Below are 22,870 nucleotides of genomic sequence, written 5' to 3'. Positions count from 1 at the left end.
CTCCCCACAGCCCCATCCCCATCCCCACCCCAAGTTAGATCAATACATTTATACAGGATATTTTAATAACCCACCATAGTTCTACCATAATTTGGCATCACTGACCAAGTCACATACAACATTCATAGACTGAGGGGCACCCCTAGAAGTTTTCATTATAGTACACCCCAAGGCTTCCCACCTCCCCTGGCCAGCTCCCCCATGCAGTGACGCTCAAGGTAGTCACTGAGCAAGTCCTGTGGGAGAGCAATGGGGACACAGGCCTCTATCATGACTGGGGGAGGGGAGGGGAAAGAGTGTGGAAGGGCCAAACTTGAATGAGTGAGCATGAGCTGGGGGGGGAGGGGGGTGTCATAGCACTGCTCAGGCTTGGTCCCATGGCCCTTCTGAGCAGTGTTGTGACCCATGTTCTTTAAGTCGCAACACCAGTCACTCAACTTTGGCCCTGCAGTTCCCCTCACTCCAGCCCCCCAAATCATGACAGAGGTGCCCTGGTGCCAAATCTGAGTGGGCAGTGAGGCAGCCAGTGCTGCTCCTCCTCACTGCTGCAATTGAGAGGGCCCAACGCTCATGACTCGGCATCCCTCCCAAGGTACGGACAGGCAGACAGTTGTGGGTAACGCTGTAGAGATCGATACAGCTTCTCATCCATCACTACTTTCACTTTTCATTAAAGATATCCAACTGTGTCTCAAGGAGCTGTATCTATGTTGCTGTTGCTAGAATATGGGTGTTAATTTTTTTTTTTTTTTTTGGTGTAGGCATTGCCACAATGAATAGGTGTATAGTCCCTGACCACTATGAAAACAATCTTCTCAGCAATTTCTCCACAGGAGCCAAGCAGAAAGTGGTTATAAGACCCAGTTCTGAGCAACTTTGGCCTCTTATATTTACAACAAATGGTCAGCTCACGTTTCAAAACACTGATGTCACAATGCTCTCCAGCATGGGCTGATGGCTCAGCATGTATATTTATAATGCAAGAAACACATTACTGTGGGATTATTTGCACTACATCTAGTGCAGTTCCCTTGCGGGAAAGGGGCAATAGTAGGTAGTCAACTCCCTAGCCCAGGCTGAACCTAGCTCCTTGTGATAAGCCTAATTTTCAACTGTTCCTAGAATTTACTGATCATCCTGAAATGTTGCAGCTCATTGCAGGGTACCGTTTGTTTCTGAGAAGTTTGGCAATATTCAGACAGTTTTAAGTTAGAGTGTTTTGGAAATGTACCTTTAAAAATATTCTAAGGCCATTTAAACTTGTTATGGCCCCCAAGTCATCTGCTATGGATTCACCCACATAAAAGGACCATAAACCCAATAGAACTGGCTCCCAGTCAAGTGACCTCTTATCAGTGGATATGAGCCATTTCTCCAGACGCCTGCCCCTCCCTTTAACCATACACCTCAGCCATCTACACGGTCAGAGGTAGCAACAGGAAAACTCCTTTTCTGCCTCTCCTTCTCCCTTGCCTTTTGCACCACACAGTACCGTGACCCTCATCCTGCATCTTGAGTTTATCTTTATTCAAACACCTACAGCTACTGTTGCATTGCCTGCTGCCAAAGCAGAGCTAACACAGTGACACAGGGGACACTGTGCACAAATGTCATCTCAGAATCCCATGGTTATGCTGACGGCCCTCACACCGTCCTCTTCCATCACACACTTGAGGGGAAAAAATTGAAAATAGTGATCAGGAATTATTAATTCATGGTAACAAAAAGAGATTCATTTAGAACCTGCGTTCTATAGGTTTGAAGCACAAAAGCACCTTTCCCTTGAACTATTCAGAAAGCACAAAAGTTAACGTGACATACCGGCATGTGGGCGTGTGTGGGTTGGCTTTGGGGGGAGAGGGAAGGAGGGTTCTCTGTATCTTTCACAGATTAAGCTGCACAAGATGTACCAGTTGCTCTGGTAACAAAGCTTTTTTTCTTTAAAATAAAAGAAAAGAAAAAGAAAAAAAAGAAACATCATTTTAAGTGTTCTCCCAGTTAAGCTTAGCTGCTTGTGTGGCATAAAAATAAAATTAACTGGGAAGAACAAGACCACATTTCAGGGCCATGCACACAATTTGATTCAGCTAGGGAAAGGAGTGTGTAGGCTATTTTAAAAAAATATTAGTGTGACAGGGGCATGCCAAATTTAGGATTTAAGTTTTCATTCTAAGCATCAGCTAGTAGGTATTATTTCATACTACTATATTAGCTTAGTCTTCTTTTCTGCCCCAATAAGAGCTGATGGAAATTCACCAAACCAATCCATGTATATGTACATATTAAGGAAAGGAACATGTCCTAAGTGGCTGAAATCTGCCTAAAGATGTGCAGCGTCCAGTCTGTTGTCAGGCATATTAGTGTAATGTTCAAAAAAGAACTAGATAAATTCATGGAGTATAGGTCCATTGATGGCTATTAGCCAGATGGGCAGGGATGGTGTCCCTACCCTCTGTTTGCCAGAAGCTGGGAATGGGCGACAGGGAAAAGATCACTAGTTGATTACCTGTTCTGTTCATTCCCTCTGGGGCACCTGGCATTGGCCACTGTTGGTAAACAGGTAGGTGGGGTAAACAGGTATGGGTAGGTGGACCTTTGGTCTGACCCAGTATGGCCGTTCTTATATCATTGAATTCTAGTTAAGGGAGGGAGTCATTACAGAGGAAATGAGGACTAAACATTTCATACTATGCCTTTCTTACTGAAGGATCCCCAAAGCATGGCAATGTAATCTTCACAGGCAAACCCTTACAACCTTGAAGGGCATAAGGGCACAGGCATCTGCCTACGTAGGTCAGTTTGCTGGACCCTGAGATACTGCACATATAAATGAAATGCTTCACTCACCCCCTCCTTAAATGCAGCCACCACTGGAGCTGAAACACAGCAGTTACTAAACAAGAAATATGCAGCAATGCTACACAATAGTTTGGGACAGGAAACCCAACTCCATATTGACTGGAGCTCCAGGGGAATTTTTAGGTATTCTAAATGTTACTATCCAAATTAAAGTTTAGCTAAGACAGTGAAGTTAATATCCTCTCTCACACCTTGCTTAGTTTATGAAATCTGTCAATCCATAATCACAAATGGATATACTCCCATAACATAGTGATGGGCAGCAATACAAAACCCTGAGAAGGAAGCTAGCTGGAGACTAGAAGAACCAACGCAAATGAAGATACAATACTACACAATCACATCAGACTCAAGCTGTACACTACCTTACGTAACCATGTGATCTTGTCAGGGTTACTGTCCCTTCAGCTTCCTTCCTGTTGTTTGCAAAATGTACTTGTTATATCTTGTCTGAAAATTAGATGTCGGCTCCTTTGAGCAAGGTGCTTGTTTTACTATGTGTTTGTATAGAGCCCAGGACATGGGGGCCTCTAGACACTATTACAATGTTAACAGTGATAATTCACATCTTATCTAACTATTCACCTTTAAAATCTTGGTCAGGAGTTTCTGGTAACTCAAATACAGCAGTCTGTATGGTGAACAGACAAGAAGGGACCAACACTGTTAGCTGAGCAAGTATGCAATGCATATGGGGTTTTTTGAGTCTCTTTCTTTTAAGTATTTAGTCCAGTCTCCCGGGCAAGTCACAGCAGTTAGTTTTCAGATATGAAAGCTTTGTATATAAACTAAGATTCATTCTTTTCAGTAACGATCCCCTTGGGTCATAATAATTTTGTGCTGTACAGTAAATCTTTTTCCACTCAGCTAAAGGATCAGTGATTAATCACCAAACTGTTGACCATCAGTCTTTCAGACAGAGAGATAATAAAGCAACTATTATTAAAACAATTAATGCGGTCCTTGTCTTGCATTACTTGCTTGAACTCTCCAGGTATCAGCTAACAACAAGCTCAGGAATCTGCAATGTCTGTTCCACAGTCCCCATGAGAACAGTCCCTAGTCCAATGTACGAAGAAACTTTCAATAACCTGGCTTCCCTCAGTGCTGCATGATTGACAGGCTAAACATCTAACACAGCATAGCATTGCAACCCTAGTTATTTGCTCCCCTCCATAAAATGTTGAAGAAAATCTCAAAAAAACCTTTAGCAAATCCACTTCCTACAGAAACAGCAGTCAGCCACTCAATTACATTCACAAAGCACTACCGTGAAATATCTGTGAGCCAGCAGGGCATTCTGGGTATTGATGTGTAAATGAGCACACCAACAATGGTGCTCGAAAGCTGTAGGCCCGTAGTTATCCCAGTTCATTGGGCCAGCTCCAGTTTTAGGGAAAATATTACTGTGTTTATGCCCTGTTCCCATGGCATTCTCTATGGTTTGAGCTGAGCACTAGAAGTTACTGGAAGTCTAGATCCTTCCAGAACTCTGCTGAATGCTAACTTCAAGTACTTCATTTACTTAAAGATACAACACACACATACAGCCTGCCCAAGTAAAGTTAGACTGGGCCAAATGCATGCACGCGCACACACACAACACACGATCCCCTTGGGTCATAATAATTTTGTGCTGTACAGTAACTCTTTTTCCACTCATCTAAAGGAAACCACCAAAAACTATTGACCACACACACCCTATATATATATATATATATGTATACTCACACATACACACACATACACACACCCCACTCTAGGTGCACTATACAGAAGAAGTATAAAGATGTGTCCTTCTCTTTCATGTAGTTTTCTAACTCTGACCTAAAAACTAAAGAGGAACTAAAGATAGGATTCAGAGTAGCAGCCGCGTTAGTCTGTATCCTCAAAAAGAAAAGGAGTACTTGTGGCACCTTAGAGACTAAAATTTATTTGAGCATAAGCTTTCGTGAGCTACAGCTCACTTCATCGGATGCATTCAGTGGAAAATACAGTGATTGCATCCGATGAAGTGAGCTGTAGCTCACGAAAGCTTATGCTCAAATAAATTTGTTCATCTCTAAGGTGCCACAAGTACTCCTTTTCTTTTTAAAGATCAGATTGTAATCTAAACACAACACATAATCTAACTCTTGTAACCCTGGTCCCTCCCCACTTGGGTTAACCAGAACTGTTTTTGTTATGGCTGTGGCAGATTGAACGCACCTTGGATGAGGACCTTTTGCTTGCTCTGTAGAGAGTCATGCACACCTTTGACTGCTTAAACAAACAAGTGATAAACAAGAAGGCTATAACTGTTGGTATTTTAAAATACAGCCTCCTCTGAGTATGTGATCAAAGTGAATGGATATTGTATCACTCAAATCATTTTAAAAATAACCCTTTCCATTGGATATCCATTCCTATAAGACATGATTCCTATTCCTGTAGATAGGCATTCAGGGGGCTAGTAAATACATTCTGTATTAGACACCTTTAACACAGCCACAGGTGTTAATCTGGACAGAAAGATCATTCTAAAGACACATCCAATTAACTAAATTCAATACGTTGTATTGTTGTGGCTGAGCGGGATGCCGTTTGCCTACCCACAACAGCAATATAAGGAGCAAATGGCTGAACAGAGGAGTAACTACCACTCAGCCTAAGTTGTAGGGCAAACACTAACATAAGTGCTTCGCATTACTACTGTGAGTAGTCCCATGGATTTCATGGGGCTGAGCACTGTAATTTGGCAAAGACCTGGCATAAGGAAAGAGTAGCATGTTTGAAAGGAATTCTCACAACACAAGGTACATACAGTGGATTCTGTTCATTAGCGGCATCTCGGTTCCCAGAAAAGAGTTGCCATTATCTGGAGGTTGCAAATATTTGAAAGGCAGGTTTGCCGGGCTGCTGCCAGGGGGAAAAAGAGCTGGGATTTAGCTTTCCTGGCCTACAGGGCAACAGCCAGCGAAGGAAACATAGGGATGCTCCGAGCCTGGGCCCCTGGTGCCAGGGCAAGATGCACACTGGAGAGCACAGGGAGATGTATTGTGCCTTCCCACAGGCCCACTCCCCCCCCCCCCAACACCCCTGCTCCCCATGGAAAGCTGCCATCCAGCACACTGCCCTGCCTGTAGCCTCTCTTCCCATGCCCAGGAGAGCAGCACAGGGTGTCCCCATGGCTGGAGACCTGCTGCCTACACAAGAGATAACAGGAGTCCTGGCGTTGCAGAGTGGGAGGGAAGCTGCAACCCAGATTCCAGAGCTTTCCGTGGGGAGTGGAGGCACTGGGGGCCCACAAGGCTACACAGAAAAAAAAAAAGCGACATGACAGTTGCTAATATCTGAATCCCGTTAACATTAAAACAAGAGAGGATTGGTTGCCAGCAAAGTGTTGCTAATAACTGAAAGATGTCAATAATCAGGACTGACAATAACCGGCATCCACTGTATATGGTGGGGCAAATGCACATCATTTTTGCACTCAGATGTGCTTTCCTGTAGCAAGATAGAAACAAAGGAAACGTGTACACCATTTTACTTTGCAGCCCAAGAACAATAAGCCACCACCTGAGGCTGCATGGCATTGGTGGGGGAACCCCCACAGGGTGCAGGTGGTCAGTAGTGCGCTTCCCTCTGACATGCCCACTTCTTCGCTGGCTCACCCACTGCCTGCAGTATCCTACCAGGTAGATCCCTGGACCAGCCAAGAGCCCTCCACATGTGCTGTTGAAGAGGGGGCGGACACATTTTCTGCATGGGGAGTGGGAGAGCCTCATTCAAAAAGGTTGGTCATGCAAGATCAAGAGGCAAACAAATCAGACCCTTCGTTACAGCAGCATTTAGCTTTATACCTACCCCTACCCCCCCCCAAAAAAAAAAAGAGAGAGAGAGAGAGAGAGAGAGAAAAAACACAGTAAAGAAGTCTGAGTAAACTTAACTTTGTTTGTTATACAGAATTCTAGTTTACATATGCATATGTGATATATAGAAATAAGTATTTTATACTTGTCTCACATACTTCTTCCCAAATATATTTAGGAGGATAGTACTTAGTTATTCTCATGGTGCAAAAGCACCATAAAGTCACATCACCATGAACAAGAGATAAAACTCACAGGAGTCATTGCCCAGCAATCGTCAACATTTTGTGGTTTTCACACAGCCTTCATTCCATCCAGTCAGCTACATCACAGAGCCACTCACCGTGGATGTCCCCTGCCCCAGTGTTAGTCCCTGCAAAAGTTGCTTCAGCACTCTTCCTCTGCTCATCTGACCCTCAAGTGCCACAAAGTCAAGGGGTTTTTGTCTGATTGTCTTGATGTTAGGTATGACTCTGGTTATGTTGTAAATTTGGGGTATAGCTGATGTGCAGCAATTGCCTGTAGCATTTCAATTCAAAGCCTCTGAATGTCCTGTTTCCTCAGCATCCACATCTCACATATAGCAAAATGCTGAAGATGAGACGATAGCAATTTCATTTTACACTTCCAAGTAATACCTTAACTTCTCTAAATGTGGTTGTGTCATAGAACAGTGGTCACAAGTCCAATTCGGCCAGATCTCTAAGTGATGTTTAGCATCCCTTGTAAGCATGCTACCCAGGTATTTAAAGTGCTCACACTCCATTGCCTCCTCAGATTTGGGGAGGAATATCTTTGCCTTTTCAACAGACTTATGTAACCATTGTCTTTGTCTTTTCAGATGATATTTTTACACTGAAATTCTCTGCTTCCACCACTTCTCATTCTAGCAATTTTTGAACCTCTCCTTGCAACAATCTAATCAGGTTAATATCAATGAAGCACAGACGACTAATTTTTGGTAGGCCCTCCTGTAGCTTTCCATCAGTGACTCCTCTTAAGATTTCTTCAATATAACCATTGAAGATAGTCGGTGATTGTCAGGCAGGGCTGCCTGACACTTATTCTCAGGTGAAACTACTCCACTCATGCTCCACAAAACACCAAGGCCATTGTGCATCTTTCAAGATTTTGTATCAGTCTTATTACATTTTCACCAGCTCCAGCCAGCTACAGAATTACCCAAAGAGGTTTATGCCATATGCTATTGAATGCCTTGACAGAATCTATGAAGTCATGGACCACCTTCCCATCATTCTACAGCACCTTCTCGTATAGCTCATGCAGATTGAACATTTGCTGGACTATCTCTCTTCTGGGTCTAAACCAGGCTTGTTCTTCAGCGAAAAAGTTCTCTGTCTTGGGTACAATCCTCTTCAAGATGAGGTGAAGTAGTATTTTGCGAGGACGTGTCAATAATGAGATTGTGCCATAGTTTTCACAAACCATCAGGTACTTCTTTGGAACAACAGGAACCATCAGGGACCGTCCCCCAGTCCAGGGCCGTCTTCCAGACTCCAAAAGTCACATTGGATGCCTCTCCACCACTTTTAACTAGTTCTGCATGTATGTTATTCACTCCAGGGGCTTTACAGCATTTATATTCTGGACCAAATGCTGCAGTCCTTAGGGCACTGGGGATTTTGCCCTACATTTAGAACTTTAGCATTGCTTTATCTTGCAGGGTACAAACTGCTGTGCTGTGGAATAAGTCTATAATTACACAGTAACTATTGATTGTTTAATTAGCTGGTAAATGCCATCTAATCACTAAGCTGTTTCACAGTTTATTCTGTCTTCTAAATTAGAGTGTTATGAGATCTAAAAGCTACAAGTCATATGGGTATTGTTCTTAGAGTTACTTGGCAACTGATAGGTGGGAGAAGGAATAGCATTATTTCAGGATAAAAAAGAGAAGGCATCCCAGAATGAAAGCGGTGGGCAATACTGTAACCTCTGCATGCTCTTCCCAACCTGCAGCTGTGTACATGGTCTAGTTATGTAGTATAGCAGTGGGGAAGGGAGTCCCAAGCTGGACACCAGAGACCACAGCACCACAAAAAGGCAATGCAATGCAGAAATGTTAGTTATATGTAAGATAGTGGTGTGATGTACAAGAGGAATATCCCATGAAATGAACGCTCCTCAAGGTTAAATAATTTCTCCTACTTTCCACAGGTAAGAAAAATTGTTGCCTAGAATTTTCACCACTTCTACTTAACATGTTTGTTCACCTTAAATTGTAACGGCACTGTATAGGAGGTCAAATATTTCAGATAATATAGAACTCTTCAAAGGTGTTTCCATTATCTTAGCACATAGTTGACTGAATATAGAAGTGTAAGCAGCAAAACAATGAGTCAATGGCTGATTATTTTAAGACCGATTAATTGTATTCATGTATTCAAGATGACAGAACACAAAACAATAACCTCATCTTAAATAGACTAAGTAGCTCCCTCTCAAAATTATTCTAAAATCTGTTCCATTAGACACAGAATTATTAGAAAAATAAAGAAGCTCTTCCAGTTCCATTGAAGAGATCAACCACCACTGAAGTGGTTTCTCATTAAAACAACCACCACTACAGAGAGAAAGAGAGAGAGAGAGAGAGAGAGAGAGAGAGAGAGAGAGAAAGCTATGCAGTGCATGTGGATTTACTGACACCCCCGTGCCCCTGAAATTATTTGTAGCTGAAAGCTTCCAGTGGCCTGTTGCAGTTAATAGAGAGATACATGACTAGAAAAATCCTTATTACTAATCTATCATTCAGGTAATCCTTATATGTAGGTCACTTTTAGGACCAGACTGTGGCTCACACTTATATGGGTACTCCATGGTGGGGCTGATGTTCATGGAGCCTCCCGCCCTAGCTTGTGCCCCTGAGCAAGGGTCTTGCTCTTGAGTTCACAGACTGATCCCTGCTCCCGCGCCGGGGAGGGAGGAGGGAGAAGCGGAGCAGCTGCGGCGCATTCAGGGGAGCAGGCGGAGGCGAGCTGGGGCGGTGGGGGGCACATTTCTAGGGGTGGCATGGCATGTGCCGGAATGCCGCCCCTAAAAATGGGCTCCCCAAGCACCTGCTTGTTTTGCTGGTGCCTAGAGCCAGCCCTGGCTGGCACTGATGGTTACAGCAAAGAGAGAAGGGGATACAAGACAGAAAGGTGGAAAAGGAAGGAGGCCCTCCTCACAACTGAAAAGAGGAAGTTGGGGGAGATTCTCTAGTGCAGCCAGAAAATTCAGTTGAAATCAGCAGAGTTTAGGCCACTCAGCCCTTTGCATGAGGTGCCCAACATTTCACCGGACCGGGCCCTAAGGCAGGAAACTAGAAAGCATCCACTAATCAGCTGGAGATTTAAGCTTTCAGGAGCCGGGCAGGTGGGAAATCAGATGCATAATAGATTCCATAAACTCCTTTATTTTCTCTCTCACAAACTCCTTGCTTTCCTTTGTAAGGAGGAAGCACTCTTAAGATTTACTCTATTACAGGTAGCCTTACAATGAAACACTTGTCAAAAGTGTTGGGGTCCAACAACCAACAATTCCTTAAGTGAATGCAAATGCAAGATCTCAAATGCTGAGTGGGCTACAAATCCACACTACTTACGTGTCAACTATTAATTTCAAACTAATGCATCACATACAAATCCTCTGTCATGAGCCCTTGCTAGGTTGGTACAGAGCCTCAAGGTTGGTAGAGTCAATGGCTACAGCCACTGTGGGTTTTTTTTTAAAAAACAATGTAATCCTGAGAAGCGCTTTTAAAATGCGATTATTTTGGTGATTAGAAATGTCCTCATGAACAGGGGTTTGGCTGTTTGACAGTCAGCTCCGGCCTAGTCAAGCTGCAGCACTGCTTCACTGCACCACCAACAATCCAAACTGAGAACCTCCCACCAAGGGAACCAACATACTTTGCACTTACATGCCACCTTCTCCAAGCACTTTCCAAAGGCTGGTGAGCATGGTCATTCTCATTTTATAGAGGGGTAGTTGGAGCCAGCGGGAGGTTAATTGACTTTCAACAAGCTCCCTGGGCATAGTTTGGGGAAGAGGAGCCGGAGGGGCATTGCCCCCACCCCCCCAAACTGCAAGCCTCGGGCAGGTGCGGAATTCCCTCCCTCTCCCACGCGCGGCTCCATTGGCCTGACTGGAGCTTCCCCCTCAATATAGAAGTCAAAGTGCGCCTATGCCAAGCTTCCACAATAGCTCTAGCAGGAACGGACATCTCGTGATCCCCCATTCCCTTACTCCAGCCACTAGCATACAAAATTCTGCCTCAAACATTCTGTACCATATCCTACCCTTTACCCAGCACCCAGCACTCTCCATGGGTGTTTCAAACACACTGTAGAATTACAGCCAAATTCTCTTCTGGTGTAAGTACTGAATTCAATGGCAGAATTTGGTCCCAAGTACAGAATATGGCCTCATGTGATCAAGCAGACTAATAAACCAGCTCACAACCCCTTTGGATTATGAGCTGCATTATCGGTTGGGTGTCAGATGATAAAGAGCAAGCCCAAGGAATACTTACTGATGATGGCAAGCACTTACTCACAGGAGCAGACCCCTTGGGCTGTTCAAACAAGTGCTCCAGAGTGAGTACAAGTGCTCCATTGTCTGACCTACAGCGAGGGAAAAAAATCACCCCTACTTCTGCTATTTATTTTAACAAGATCAATTGTCTCCACCAATTGAAGTGCACAAAACAGGTGCTCCCTTTAAAACATGTTTTCTTTGAATGTTTATTTTTTAAAATCATTTTCTATGTATTCAATGGAGCCACAGAACTGCAAGGCCTGGTTAGAATGGATTTACACATCGGGCACATGGAGCAAGACAAAAAGGAGATCCTATTCCAGCAAGCGAGAGGATGCTACCATGAGATGCCTTTTTGGGTCCAGTATTAAGGCTCTGGACTTGTCTACACATAAAGCACTGCAGCCACGGTAGTGCTTTAGCGAAGACACTACCAATGCTGACGGGAGGGCTTCTCCCATCAGCATAGGTTATCCACCTCCCTGAGAGGCAATAGCTAGGTCAACAGAAAAAATCTCCCATCAAATTACCACTGTCTACACCGTAAGGTTAGGTTGTTTTAACTGTGTGATTAATGGGTATGGATTTTTCACACCCCTGAGCAATGGTGTTACATCAACCAAACTTCCTAGTGTAGGCCAGGCTTTACAGTCAAAACATACACACATTTTAGGGGGGGCCGAGAGGCTACAGATATAGTAGTAATAACTATGAGAGCCAAGCAGAATTTCTGTTTTGGATCTAAAAAGGAGAGTTCAGATTCAGATAAACACTGGCAAATTTGAAAATCTATTTTGCTCAACAGCACAACCTGTATTAGTGTGTCCATTAGACATGCGCAGTTCAGAAATATTTCAGGTTCAGGCCAGCTAGTTTTACAAAATAGGCAGAAACAAATTGAACAAACCTCATGAGACTTCATCGAATAAAAACCCTACCATCTGCTCACCCCTAACTACCTGCACTGAGCACAAAAATGCATTGAGCTGCAGTGAACCATGCATCCATCATTCGCTTGCATTTGGAAACATGGGCCAAATTCTGCTATTCCAAGTTTACTCTGCTGTGCCTATTGCACAGGGCTGAATTCAGGGAGTTAATGGGAGTTACTCCAAAGCTACTAGAATTTAATAGAATTCAGACATTTCATAGATTCCTAGGCCAGAATGGTGAAGCTGATCCCCTACTCTGACCTTCTGTATAACATGGGCCATAGTGTGTCTCAAAAATAATTCCTTTTGGACTAGCACATATGATTTTTTTCTAAAGAAGTCAACCTGAGGGTGATTACATGGGTTCTAATCTTCATTACACCAAATTAGGTATCCAAGCTGTGGCAGATTATTCTTGTGTAGTGGCAGATTATTCTTGTGTAGTGGCATCTCCAGAAAATAATTTAGATGAAGCCAAAAGGTCAAAGCATCTTTGGAGATCTTCTAGTGATCTGTTTCTTTGTCCAGCTGCAAAAGACACATACAGCATTTTGCCAGGAAGATTCTGATGGAATGCCCATCAAGATCTTATTTCTCCCCAACTGTCCAGAACTGACACCATTAACGGTCAGTTATGTTTCATAGTAGCAGTTACTCCGGTTCACATCACTTAAATTTTGTTTTGAGGCTTGAGTTCAAGTGTAATTAACCATTGGAACAATTTACCAAGGATTATGGTGGATTCTCCATGACTGGCAATTTAAAAAAAAACAGTCTTTACTTTTAAAAGAAGATATGCTCTAATCAAAAAAGAATTATTTTGGGGGAGTTCTATGGCCTGTGTTATACAGGAGGTCAGACTAGATGATCACAGGGGTCCCTTCTCGCCTTGAAATGTGTGAAAAGAAAATCTCAGTCTAAACTAGATGGGTGACCAAGCCAGAGAGTTCATATTTAGATGCAAATTTCTCTCTAGCATGTAGATATTTAGGCCTATAGTTTTGGTTTCAGCATGATAATCTCTTTGAAGACCACCACCTTGTTTGCAATGAAACCATGTGAAGCGTTCTACATCATTTTGATTTTAAAATGAACTGAGTACTCTGATTGCAAACAGTTAATGAGATGCTTTGTGCAGAAGTGAAAAAGGGTCACACGCTGAATGATCAAAATCTCTTACCCCTGGAAAACCGAGTGTGAACAATTTTAGAGTTTTCTGCTTCAGATAACTGGACTCCTTAAAAATCAAATATTTTGACAGGAAACACAAACAACAGAACTGTGTGAAGAAGAGTGTAAAGTATGCGTAGTTTCCCTGCTTTTCCATAGAAACATTAAGCTTTTGAAGGGATGTTATAGTCACATAGTTTCCACTGCTTGTTAGAAATATGCACATGTTAAAATAAGGTCAAACTCTACACTTATTTTACCATCTGAGAAAAACAGTTTCAGCATCAAACTAATGCTCTTGGCCTTGACGATTCAGGAAGAACAATGGAAATAAAAACAGTATCATCATCAACTTAATGCAAACACCGTCAAAAAAAATAACAGAGGAAGAGTCACCAGAATATAACCTTGGTAAGGTTTGTATTTATTCCAGTTTAGAAATCCACACACTTTTAACTCCAGAAATTTCAGTTCATCCTCAGTTCATCCAAATTCTATCATCAGATTAAAGGGATTAGCCTACAGCAATGGGATGATGTGGAAGCCAGAATTCAGAAAAAATATTTCCTGACAGCTTTTAAAACAAACTTTTCCTCCCTTCCTCTCTTGATTTGGGGGAAGCTTGGTGTCTGCCAGTGCATGACAGCAAGTACCATGTTTTCCAAGTGACTGATTGGGAGTGTGCCAAAAAAAAAAAAAAAAAAAAAGAGAGAGAGACCACTTATTTGCATAATCAAAAGTGAATTTGTGCACACCAATTCACTAACTTTGTTCACAACGATCTGAGCTGCACATGCAAATACAGATTCTGTGTATAAATCGGGTGCATACACTTAGGCCTTGTCTACACTAAAGGGAAGAGTCGATCTAAGCTACGCAATTTGAGTTACGTGAATAACGTAACTCAAGTCGACGTAGCTTAGACCTATTTACTGCAGGGTCCACACTACGTGATGTCAGTGGGAGACGCTCTCCTGTCAACTCCCCTCACTCTTCTCGATCCGGTGGAGTACAGGAGTCGACGGGAGAGCAATCTGCGGTTGATTTAGCAGGGCTTCCCTGGACCCCTAAATCGACCGCCGATGCATCGATCGCCCGGTAAGTGTAGACAAGCCCTTAGAGGCCCTTAGAAAAGTTGAACCAGAGGGACTATTAGTTAGCATAGTCCCATGTAGAATCTGAAAACAGCTTTCAGTGAAGTTTCCAGGGCTTTGGTTGAGAACCATTTGCAATATTAAAAAGAATTTTAAACCAAGCGTCCAGACTTAGTTCCTTTCTTGCAGTTGCCCTTTGCTAAGTACAGATTGGCAGAATGAGTCAGATTTTACACTAGTTCTGCAATGTGGATGGGGGACTAAATTAAAACCAAACTCATTTCATTTGTCAACCAGTCTAGTTCCAAATTCAGCTCTCTAGAAGTGACAGACTAATGTACTAAACTACTGCACCATCTAGATTGCTGTTCAGCTCTGAAACTGATCTAGTGTAATGTAGATAAGCACAGAGCATTCTAATATGTAAACTCATGCACCAGGAAATCATAATTGCTGCAGACACATTCAGAGACCTTACCTTATAGACTTGCCCATATGTTCCATTGCCAACAAGTTCCACCAGTTCAAAGATACCTGCAGGATCCTAAAAGGAAAAAAAAAACCAGAAAATTTTAAAAAATTTAAATGAACATTTGCAAGTTTACTCAAAAGGAACATTTGGTTGGAATGAAGTCCACATTTCACTGACAGCTGTTTAAGAGTGCCTTTAATGTATCCATGTATTAGCAGCATTATGTTGATATTAAATGGAAGGGTAAGTGATTCAGTAGTTCCTTAGGGTCTGATCCAGTGAACGATTACCAGATAGCACAATGCTTACTTCCCAGTTAGCGGAACTACTCATGGTTATAGGTGCTATGCCTTGTACTAAGCATTTGCAATATCTGGCCCTTAGAAATAGTTGTCATTTACTGCTCACTGCAGACTCTATGCTGTATTTTTATGGTCACTTATGTATGCACGGAAACTTGAACACTCAGTGTGAATTCTACAGATAATCAAATCACCACTTATTCTATGGTCAGTTAAAATAAATACATCTTCAGTTAAACAAGAAAAGAGACTCTGCCTGATTAGAGAGTCTTGTAAAGCATGCTGGGTTCTCATAAGGAAGGGTTGGTACACACGTTTTATCTGGTTTTAATCCATGTGGGTTCATGTCCCCTCACTGCTCCCACACTGAATGTAAAGTTTAGGGTTCAAATTATCTCAAAAATCTCTACACTGAGTTCTGTTGCAGCCACCAACTTTCTCCTAGCTCCAGATCCTAACTGCTTCAAAATCATGTAAGCTTTGCAAACTAAAAAGTTTATAAACCCCTAGCCAATATTTCTACCAACCTGGTCTGGGGTTTGATTCTGTAATAAAACATGAAGTCAGGCTAGTTTTGAGTGGTGTCTGTTTTCACACAGAATTATTTTGCATAGTTCTATTCCTGAGGTCAGTAGCTAATGACTATCGAGAAGCTAGTGCATTAATAGCTAAACACTGACTCCTATAGTGGCAGTTGCCTCAGATCCACAAAGAGCAAAATGTGGACTTTCCCGCTATATTACTTTTATTTTAGCAGAATTAAAAAAGAGAAAGAGCCAATATCTCCATGAGAGACACAGCAGGTCTGTCACGGTAGATCCTCCTTCTTGAATTCCTCCAGAGGGCACAGATTGCTTACATCTGAAGGTGTGATACACAGACAACAGAATTACAGCCAAATGCAGTCCTACCTATCTTTTGCATCAGTCTCTTCCTCATGCCCCATCTTTTTGGCAAGTGCTGAGTGTAAAGAGGTAGTAATGGGTTAACAGGTCAGTTTCCTTTTTGAGTCAAGGTTTCTAATACACAGAGCCGGCTGCAGAAGGAAACTGAGCAGGATTCTAATCAAGTTCCCCTTTGTAACAGACTGAGCTTGATGAGAAAGGGAGGAAACAATCATGTTAATATCCCTTGGTTAACAGCTCACATGTTAGAATTGCACGGTACTGCTGGCCCTGGCTTTATGGGCTCCCTATACATAGGTCTGCACAATTAACAGGACCCTCTTTTCAAGGAGCCCTGTATCACTCTTATACTCTGATCCAGGACTGCCTGCCAAAGCACGAGCCTTGGTTTCCTGGCTGTGATCCCATCTGACCATGGTGTCTGCATGCCATGAGGGAGAAGTAATTCCTTAACTGCCCTTTTCCTTTCCCCATTTAGGAAGTTGTGCTCTGGCTCTACTCCTGGGTTCCTGGTGCATATAGGTCACCAGACGCTACCAACCTTCAGAAAAGTGGGTGATTGCAACAGCTTGAGTGGAAAGTGCAAGAGAGGACATGTGCAAGAGAAGTGGAGCCTGACAAACCAAACAGCAGGGAACCAAGTGGGTCTTTGGTGATGTTTCTTCACATAGGGCCTCACAAACCCAGAGTGGGTCCTTCATACCTTAACTCCTGTACTAATTACAATTATATATATAGGCAGAAGAGGGGTGTAGGTGGGTGGAAATTAGGAATTTTGGTTTTGGTGTTTTCAAGAGTAGGATGAAATGGGGATTACCTGATGGGAACTTCCTTTGCACCAGTCAGAACATTAGCTTCTGGATTTTGTATAATTTGCTGGCTAGTACTCAAACAATTTGGCATGCTAGCAGGTTAAGAATTGCCACAATCAGTCTGGGAAGACAGAGGTATAGAAGAGAATCTCTGTGCCAGGAAGGAAAAACCAAATTCTGGATGCTTTCCCGGGGAGGCAGAAGAGCAATATCACCACCACGGTGGGTTTGAGACTTATGGCCTGAATCAGAGATCTGCAGACTACATGTCATAGCTAAAGGCATCTTTTAGGTATGCTGATCCATACCCCTTGTGACCAGGTGAGAGAAGAGGGGAAAAAAACATTAATAATGCCCGGCGTAGCCTGCAAATGAATTGGAGTAAGAAAAGGAAACTACCCATTAGATCAGCTAGTCCATCTCTGTCAGTGCAGGATTGTTCCTTACTGTATATTTACTAGTGTTTGGTATGGTCTAGTGTTAAACATCCCAAGCAAAGGAGCTTCCATCACTTCCTTTTGGAGACCATTCCAGTCCAAAGCAACTCATTCCTTGAAAGTTATTTGTAATAATCACCATAAGGTTTTCCCTTTCATAACACGATCTCATTCCACCCACCCAGCCCCACAGCACACACCTCTCCAAATCTCCCCCCCTCCATTTTGTTATGCTAAATAATTCCTTTCTACTGTTTCAATATTTTTAGACCTACATCTTGCCTTTAGCTGTTGCTTAGCCATGATGGCAGATACTTGATAGCCAGGGTTGGAATTCTTTGGATTCCAAGTGTTCGCATATACTGTTCGTAAAGACCACAGTACAAGACACACGGCTGTACCACAGACATTCCTACCCTGAACATGATCAGCGGTATGCTAAGCATGTGCTCCTGTTGAGGAAGATCTGAGATAGCCATGCCACACCCCACACTGTAAGAGGTACAAGAGAAGGCTTTTTTATATTTCCCTCCACCAGGGCCACAGCGCTGTCAGGGATATGCCTGGTTTGGAAGAAGCAAGCAAAGAGGCTCCCAGAGGAGCTAGATCACAGAGGCTGGAGTGCTGCTGCAATGCAAAGAGTACAGGAGACTGAACTGAAATTACCAATCTCTTGCAAAGGCTGCCACTCTGCACATCCCAAAGCTGACAAAGCAGAGTTCTTTACATCAATGAAAATGCAACTCTGAGCCATTAGTGCACTAGGTTCTTATAAACAGAAGTCAAGGAACAGGAAAATAGATGGCAGCTGCTGTTTATTTTCAAGTTCTGCTTCCCAGGAGTTATTTTGCTCAGTGCTCTCGCTGAAACAACCCTGGAAGAGGTTTTTTCACGTGCTATGGATAAATATTCAATGTGAAATTTAAAAACAAAACAAAACCCCACTGTGCTTGCACTACTGTAAAACGTTCACAGAAGTTACAGATGGAAAAGACCCAATGAGGCAGCAAGTCAATTCCAGATCAAAGTTGGATTGTTCCCAACAGTACATTTTCAGGGCCTTTGTCCAGTCCCCCCCGCCCCCAAGGCCAAACTGAGGGCCATGTTAGCAACTTGTTAGCAGCCTGAAGGCCATTTCTACTTTGCATGGTTTGCAAGGCTGCCAAGGTTTGTGCAACTCCATGCGACTTTTGTGCAAATTAGTGAGCTAATTTGCACAGAAACTTCAGTTCAAGGTCAACGTGTCCTGTCCCAAGCAGTGGTGGAGTAGAATATGGAGCTTCACAAAACTGGACAGCTGTGGCTATAGCAGGTGGCAAGGTGTCAGTGGATGGCAGGGCTCGTGGGGTAGGTGGATGGGTAGCTTGTGAGAGGGCTGAGTGGGGATACAAGAAGCTGGAGGATCAGCAGAGTGCGCCTATGGCCAATATTGAGCCCTGCTGCTGTGATGCTGCTTCCAGTTGCTCCTTCCCCACTGGGATCCAGTGACTTATACAGTGAGGGGAGGGTAAGTGGCTGTCTGGCTCCCTGCAGAGCTAGCTCCGTATTGGCCCCCAGTGAATAGGACAAGCAGCAGAAGCCTCGTCCCTGCAGCTCAGCCACAGGTATGAGATCTCAGCTGGGTTACAGGCAGGCATTACCAGGCTTTCAGCTGTACAAATGTCTCTCAAACTTCAAGACACCTGGCAGCCCTGAATGCAGAGTAGGTTACAAACACTAGTTTTTCCAAAAAGAAAAGGAGGACTTGTGGCACCTTAGAGACTAAAATTTATTTGAGCATAAGCTTTTGTGAGCTACAGCTCACTTAAATTTGCTCGTCTCTAAGGTGCCACAAGTCCTCCTTTTCTTTTTGTGAATACAGACTAACACGGCTGCTACTCTGAAACTAGTTTTTCCATCAGCCTGTAGCAGTCACATGACCCATGGTGATCTAGGCAGCTTCCTGGCAACTGAAGCAAGATGGCACAGGGGCTGCCCCTCTGTACTAAAGATACGGCACAGACTTTACCATACCGCTCCTGTCAGCCACATTTGGCCACCTTGGCTCTTACCTGTGCACCTCTCAGGCCAAAAGCTATTTTTGTCTCCTGGTTCTTACATCCTCAATTGACTTGGCATCTCTCTCTATTGCTGGCTCAGAGAGTTACAATTTCAGTGTAGCCATAGCAACATGACTGGAATGTTAGTTATTCACAAAATTAAAACAGAGACTAGTCTCTATTCAGGCAAAGGTTATGCCGTTCCTTGGCCCTGCTCTTCCTAATGCAGCCTGCAATTGGCAGGAACAATGATTTTTCTGCATTTTGAAGAGACTTTTCATTAAGTGTGTGTGGAGCAGTAATATTTTGTTAGCCTGCCTTTCAATAAGATATACACCAGGGGAGGGAGGGAAGAAAGGAAATCTCTTTCTGTCCACAGAGGCTCTAAATTGTCTCTTATGCAGTGAAGCGCTTTTGCATCTTAATAACTGATGTGGGATACACTGGCTCTCCGATATCAGACAAAAACATTGTTACCATTTCTTTCCCAGGGCTGCAATGCAAATTGGTCATCACTGCAAGTCTTGACCGATATGGTAGTGATAATGCAGGAATGTAGCAGAGAGCAACAGCAGCTTGGGAAAGTGGAACTGATATTAAGGAATGAAATATGGATGAATTAAAACAGGGGCCTTTAAATTATTCAGAGGAAAAAATGGACTGGGAGACCAGTCCAGAATTTGGACAGTGTTTCACAGATAATGGAACTTGCACTCTCTGCTGCTTACAATGATGTACTATATTCCATTTGGTAAGTCATTGATTTTCCCCTCCCCACCAAAAAAAGCTCATTACAGGCAAGTGCTCCAAGGCTCACTTTTACCCTCTTGCTAATACCTATTCCCACCCACCCCCCCCCCCGTCCCCTCCTCCCCAGCCTTTACCAAATGGCCTTGAGACTGAAATAACAATGGCGATGACAGAAATTACACAATCAACATCTTAAATCTGCTGAGTCCTTGCAATTGTTCCTTTGACAGTGTATATTTCTGCCGGTTGGAGCTTTCACGATCAGGAAAAGCTATTGTTAAGGCTGCAACTCAGCGGTGACCACAAGCTCCCATTTTCACATGCTCCAAACTCTCAAAAAGTTCTTTAAGTAAAACTTCCAGGCTTGTCCTCAGCATGTGCATGCACACACAAAGTAAAAATCAAATCAGTTAGGCAAAGTTGGAGGAAAATCAATCTTTCCGATTTTTTGAAAAATAGACTTTTTGTGCACAAGTAACTTAGACTCCACATTTCACTTTGGGAGAAAAAACAGTTATCTGTATTATTGTAACAGCAAAGGGCGCATTGTGCTTAACTGTGTACAAACACATCGAGATAGTCCCTTCCCCAAAGAACTTACTGTCTGCACAGACAAAAAGATGGGAGGGAAAACTGAGACAAAGAGAGGTGAAGTTACTTGTCCAAGGTCACACAACAGGTCACTGGCACAACTGAGAATAGATCTCAGGGCTCACAGTTCCTATACATACTAATGTTCTATTCAGCGACTAGACCACACTGCCTCTCACATAAGATAGGCATAATTACAATATGCACATGAATGATACAAGATTTGTTACATTGTTACTTTGGTTACACTTTGTAAGGCACAGTTCCCAAACAGGTTGAATTAACCTAAGGTTTTGCATTTAAACATATGCTTTAAGCCAGGGGTGGCCAAAGTACAGCACAAGGGCCACATCCAGCCCTTCAGATGTTTTAATCTGGCCCTTGAGCTCCAGCCAGGGAACAGAGTTGGCGGCTTGCCCAGCTCTGTGCATGCCGGGGCTCTGCGCAGCTCCCGGAAGCAGCGGCATGTCCCCGCTCCACCTCCTACACGTAGGGGCAGCCAGGGGGCTCCACACACTGCCTCCGCAGCTCCCGTTGGCCAGCAGCTGTGGCCAATGGGAGCTGCAGGGGTGGTGCCTGTGCATGGGGCAGCACACAGACCCTCCTGTCTGCGCAGGAGCCGGAGCGGAGACTTGCTGCTGCTTCTGGGAGCTGTTTGAGGTAAATGCAACCCGGAGCCTGCACCCCTAACCGCCCTCCTGTGCCCCAACCCCCTGCCCCAGCCCTGATCCCCCTCCCTCCCTCCGAATCCCTCAGTCCCAGCCGGAGCACCCTCCTGCACCCCCAACTCCTCATCCCCGGCCCCACCCCAGAACCCACATCCCCAGCCAAAGCCCTCACCACTTCCTGCACCCCAATCCCCAATTTTGTGAGCATTCATGGCCCACCATACAATTTCCATATGCAGATGTGGCCCTCGGGCCAAATTGTTTGCCCACCCCTGCTTCAAGCATTAACCAGTCCGCTCGTCCTAATGACACTGCTGTTAACTCTGTCATATACTGCACGGGTCCAGGCCTGCAGAATTACAGGAGTAATTTTACCTGAACAAACATTTCATTCATAGGTGCCAACTCTGTGGGTGCTCCGGGGCTGGAGCACCCACAGGGAAAAATTGGCCGGTGCTCTGCATCCACCGGCAGCCAAGCTCCCCGCCCCACTCCCCCTCCCCAGCTCACCTCCACCTCCTCTCCTGAGCGTGCGGCATCCCTGCTTCTCCTCCCAGGCTTGCTGCCACGAAACAGCTGTTTCACGGCATAACAAGCTGTGGGAGGGACGGGGGAGGAGCTGGAATACGGCACGCTTAGGGGAGGAGGCGGGGAAGAGACGGGGCCAGGGTAGAGATTTGGGGAAGGGGTCCAATAGGGGCAGGGAGGGGGCAGAGCTGGGGCAGGGACTTTGGGGAAGGGGTTGGAATGGGGGAGGGGAATGGGGGTGCGAGCACTCACTGGCACCAGGAGAAGTTGACACCTATGATTTCATTGACCGCAGCAGGACAACTCATATCCAAGGATTTTCAGAACTGAGTCTTTAACCAGTACAGCACTGCCATGTGAGAGGCTCATTGAAGACAATGAGTTATTCTGGATTTATACCAACAAGAGCAAAATTTGGCCCAGAGATCTCTAGCAAAATGTTTAAAAGGCATGAAGAACCACCAGCCAGAAATTAAATACCATATGTAATGGCATGTGCCTGTATCCAGCTCTCCAAACTCAGGTAGAGCAAGCAGCCCATTCCATACCGATACAGCACAGTATTCTGCCTTTCGTGCTTTACTGAGTCTCCATAGCTTTCAAACTGGGGTTGCGAACAATGCATTGCTCTGGGACTGAGAAGACAGACACATTCTGGAACTAAGGAAACTCCCGTTACGCTTTTGACACAGGGCCTGATTTTGCTCTCTCTTTAAAGTCAATGGTAAAAAAACCCAGACTTCAATGAGAACTGGCACAGGAACACCAGAAAGTGGGGCGGGCGGGGGGGGGCAAAGGAGGGGGAGGGAAACGTAACAAAAAAAAGTTGCCATTTAGCAAAAAGTGAAAGTACTTTTAAAACTATTGTATAATGAAAAGAATTTCAGAATGTCTGTGTGTAAATGATAAAGCAGAGTCTAT

At 44.0% G+C, this 22,870-nt stretch overlaps 1 protein-coding gene across 12 annotated transcripts in view; it reads right to left on the bottom strand.

Annotated features, from left to right (window-relative positions):
* TNIK (TRAF2 and NCK interacting kinase) overlaps positions 1-22,870 on the bottom strand; it is a 321,027-nt gene that overhangs the window by 236,388 nt on the left and 61,769 nt on the right. For all 12 annotated transcript variants that reach the window (XM_073359382.1, XM_073359394.1, XM_073359393.1 and 9 more), the window contains exon 2: positions 14,924-14,989. In XM_073359382.1, coding sequence (XP_073215483.1) covers positions 14,924-14,989 — 66 coding nt within the window. The remainder of the gene's footprint in view (positions 1-14,923; positions 14,990-22,870) is intronic.

Source organism: Lepidochelys kempii, chromosome 9 (assembly GCF_965140265.1).
Source record: "Lepidochelys kempii isolate rLepKem1 chromosome 9, rLepKem1.hap2, whole genome shotgun sequence".
In the NCBI taxonomy this organism is placed as follows: Eukaryota; Metazoa; Chordata; order Testudines; family Cheloniidae; genus Lepidochelys; species Lepidochelys kempii.
This window is presented reverse-complemented; position numbering and strand designations above follow the sequence as displayed.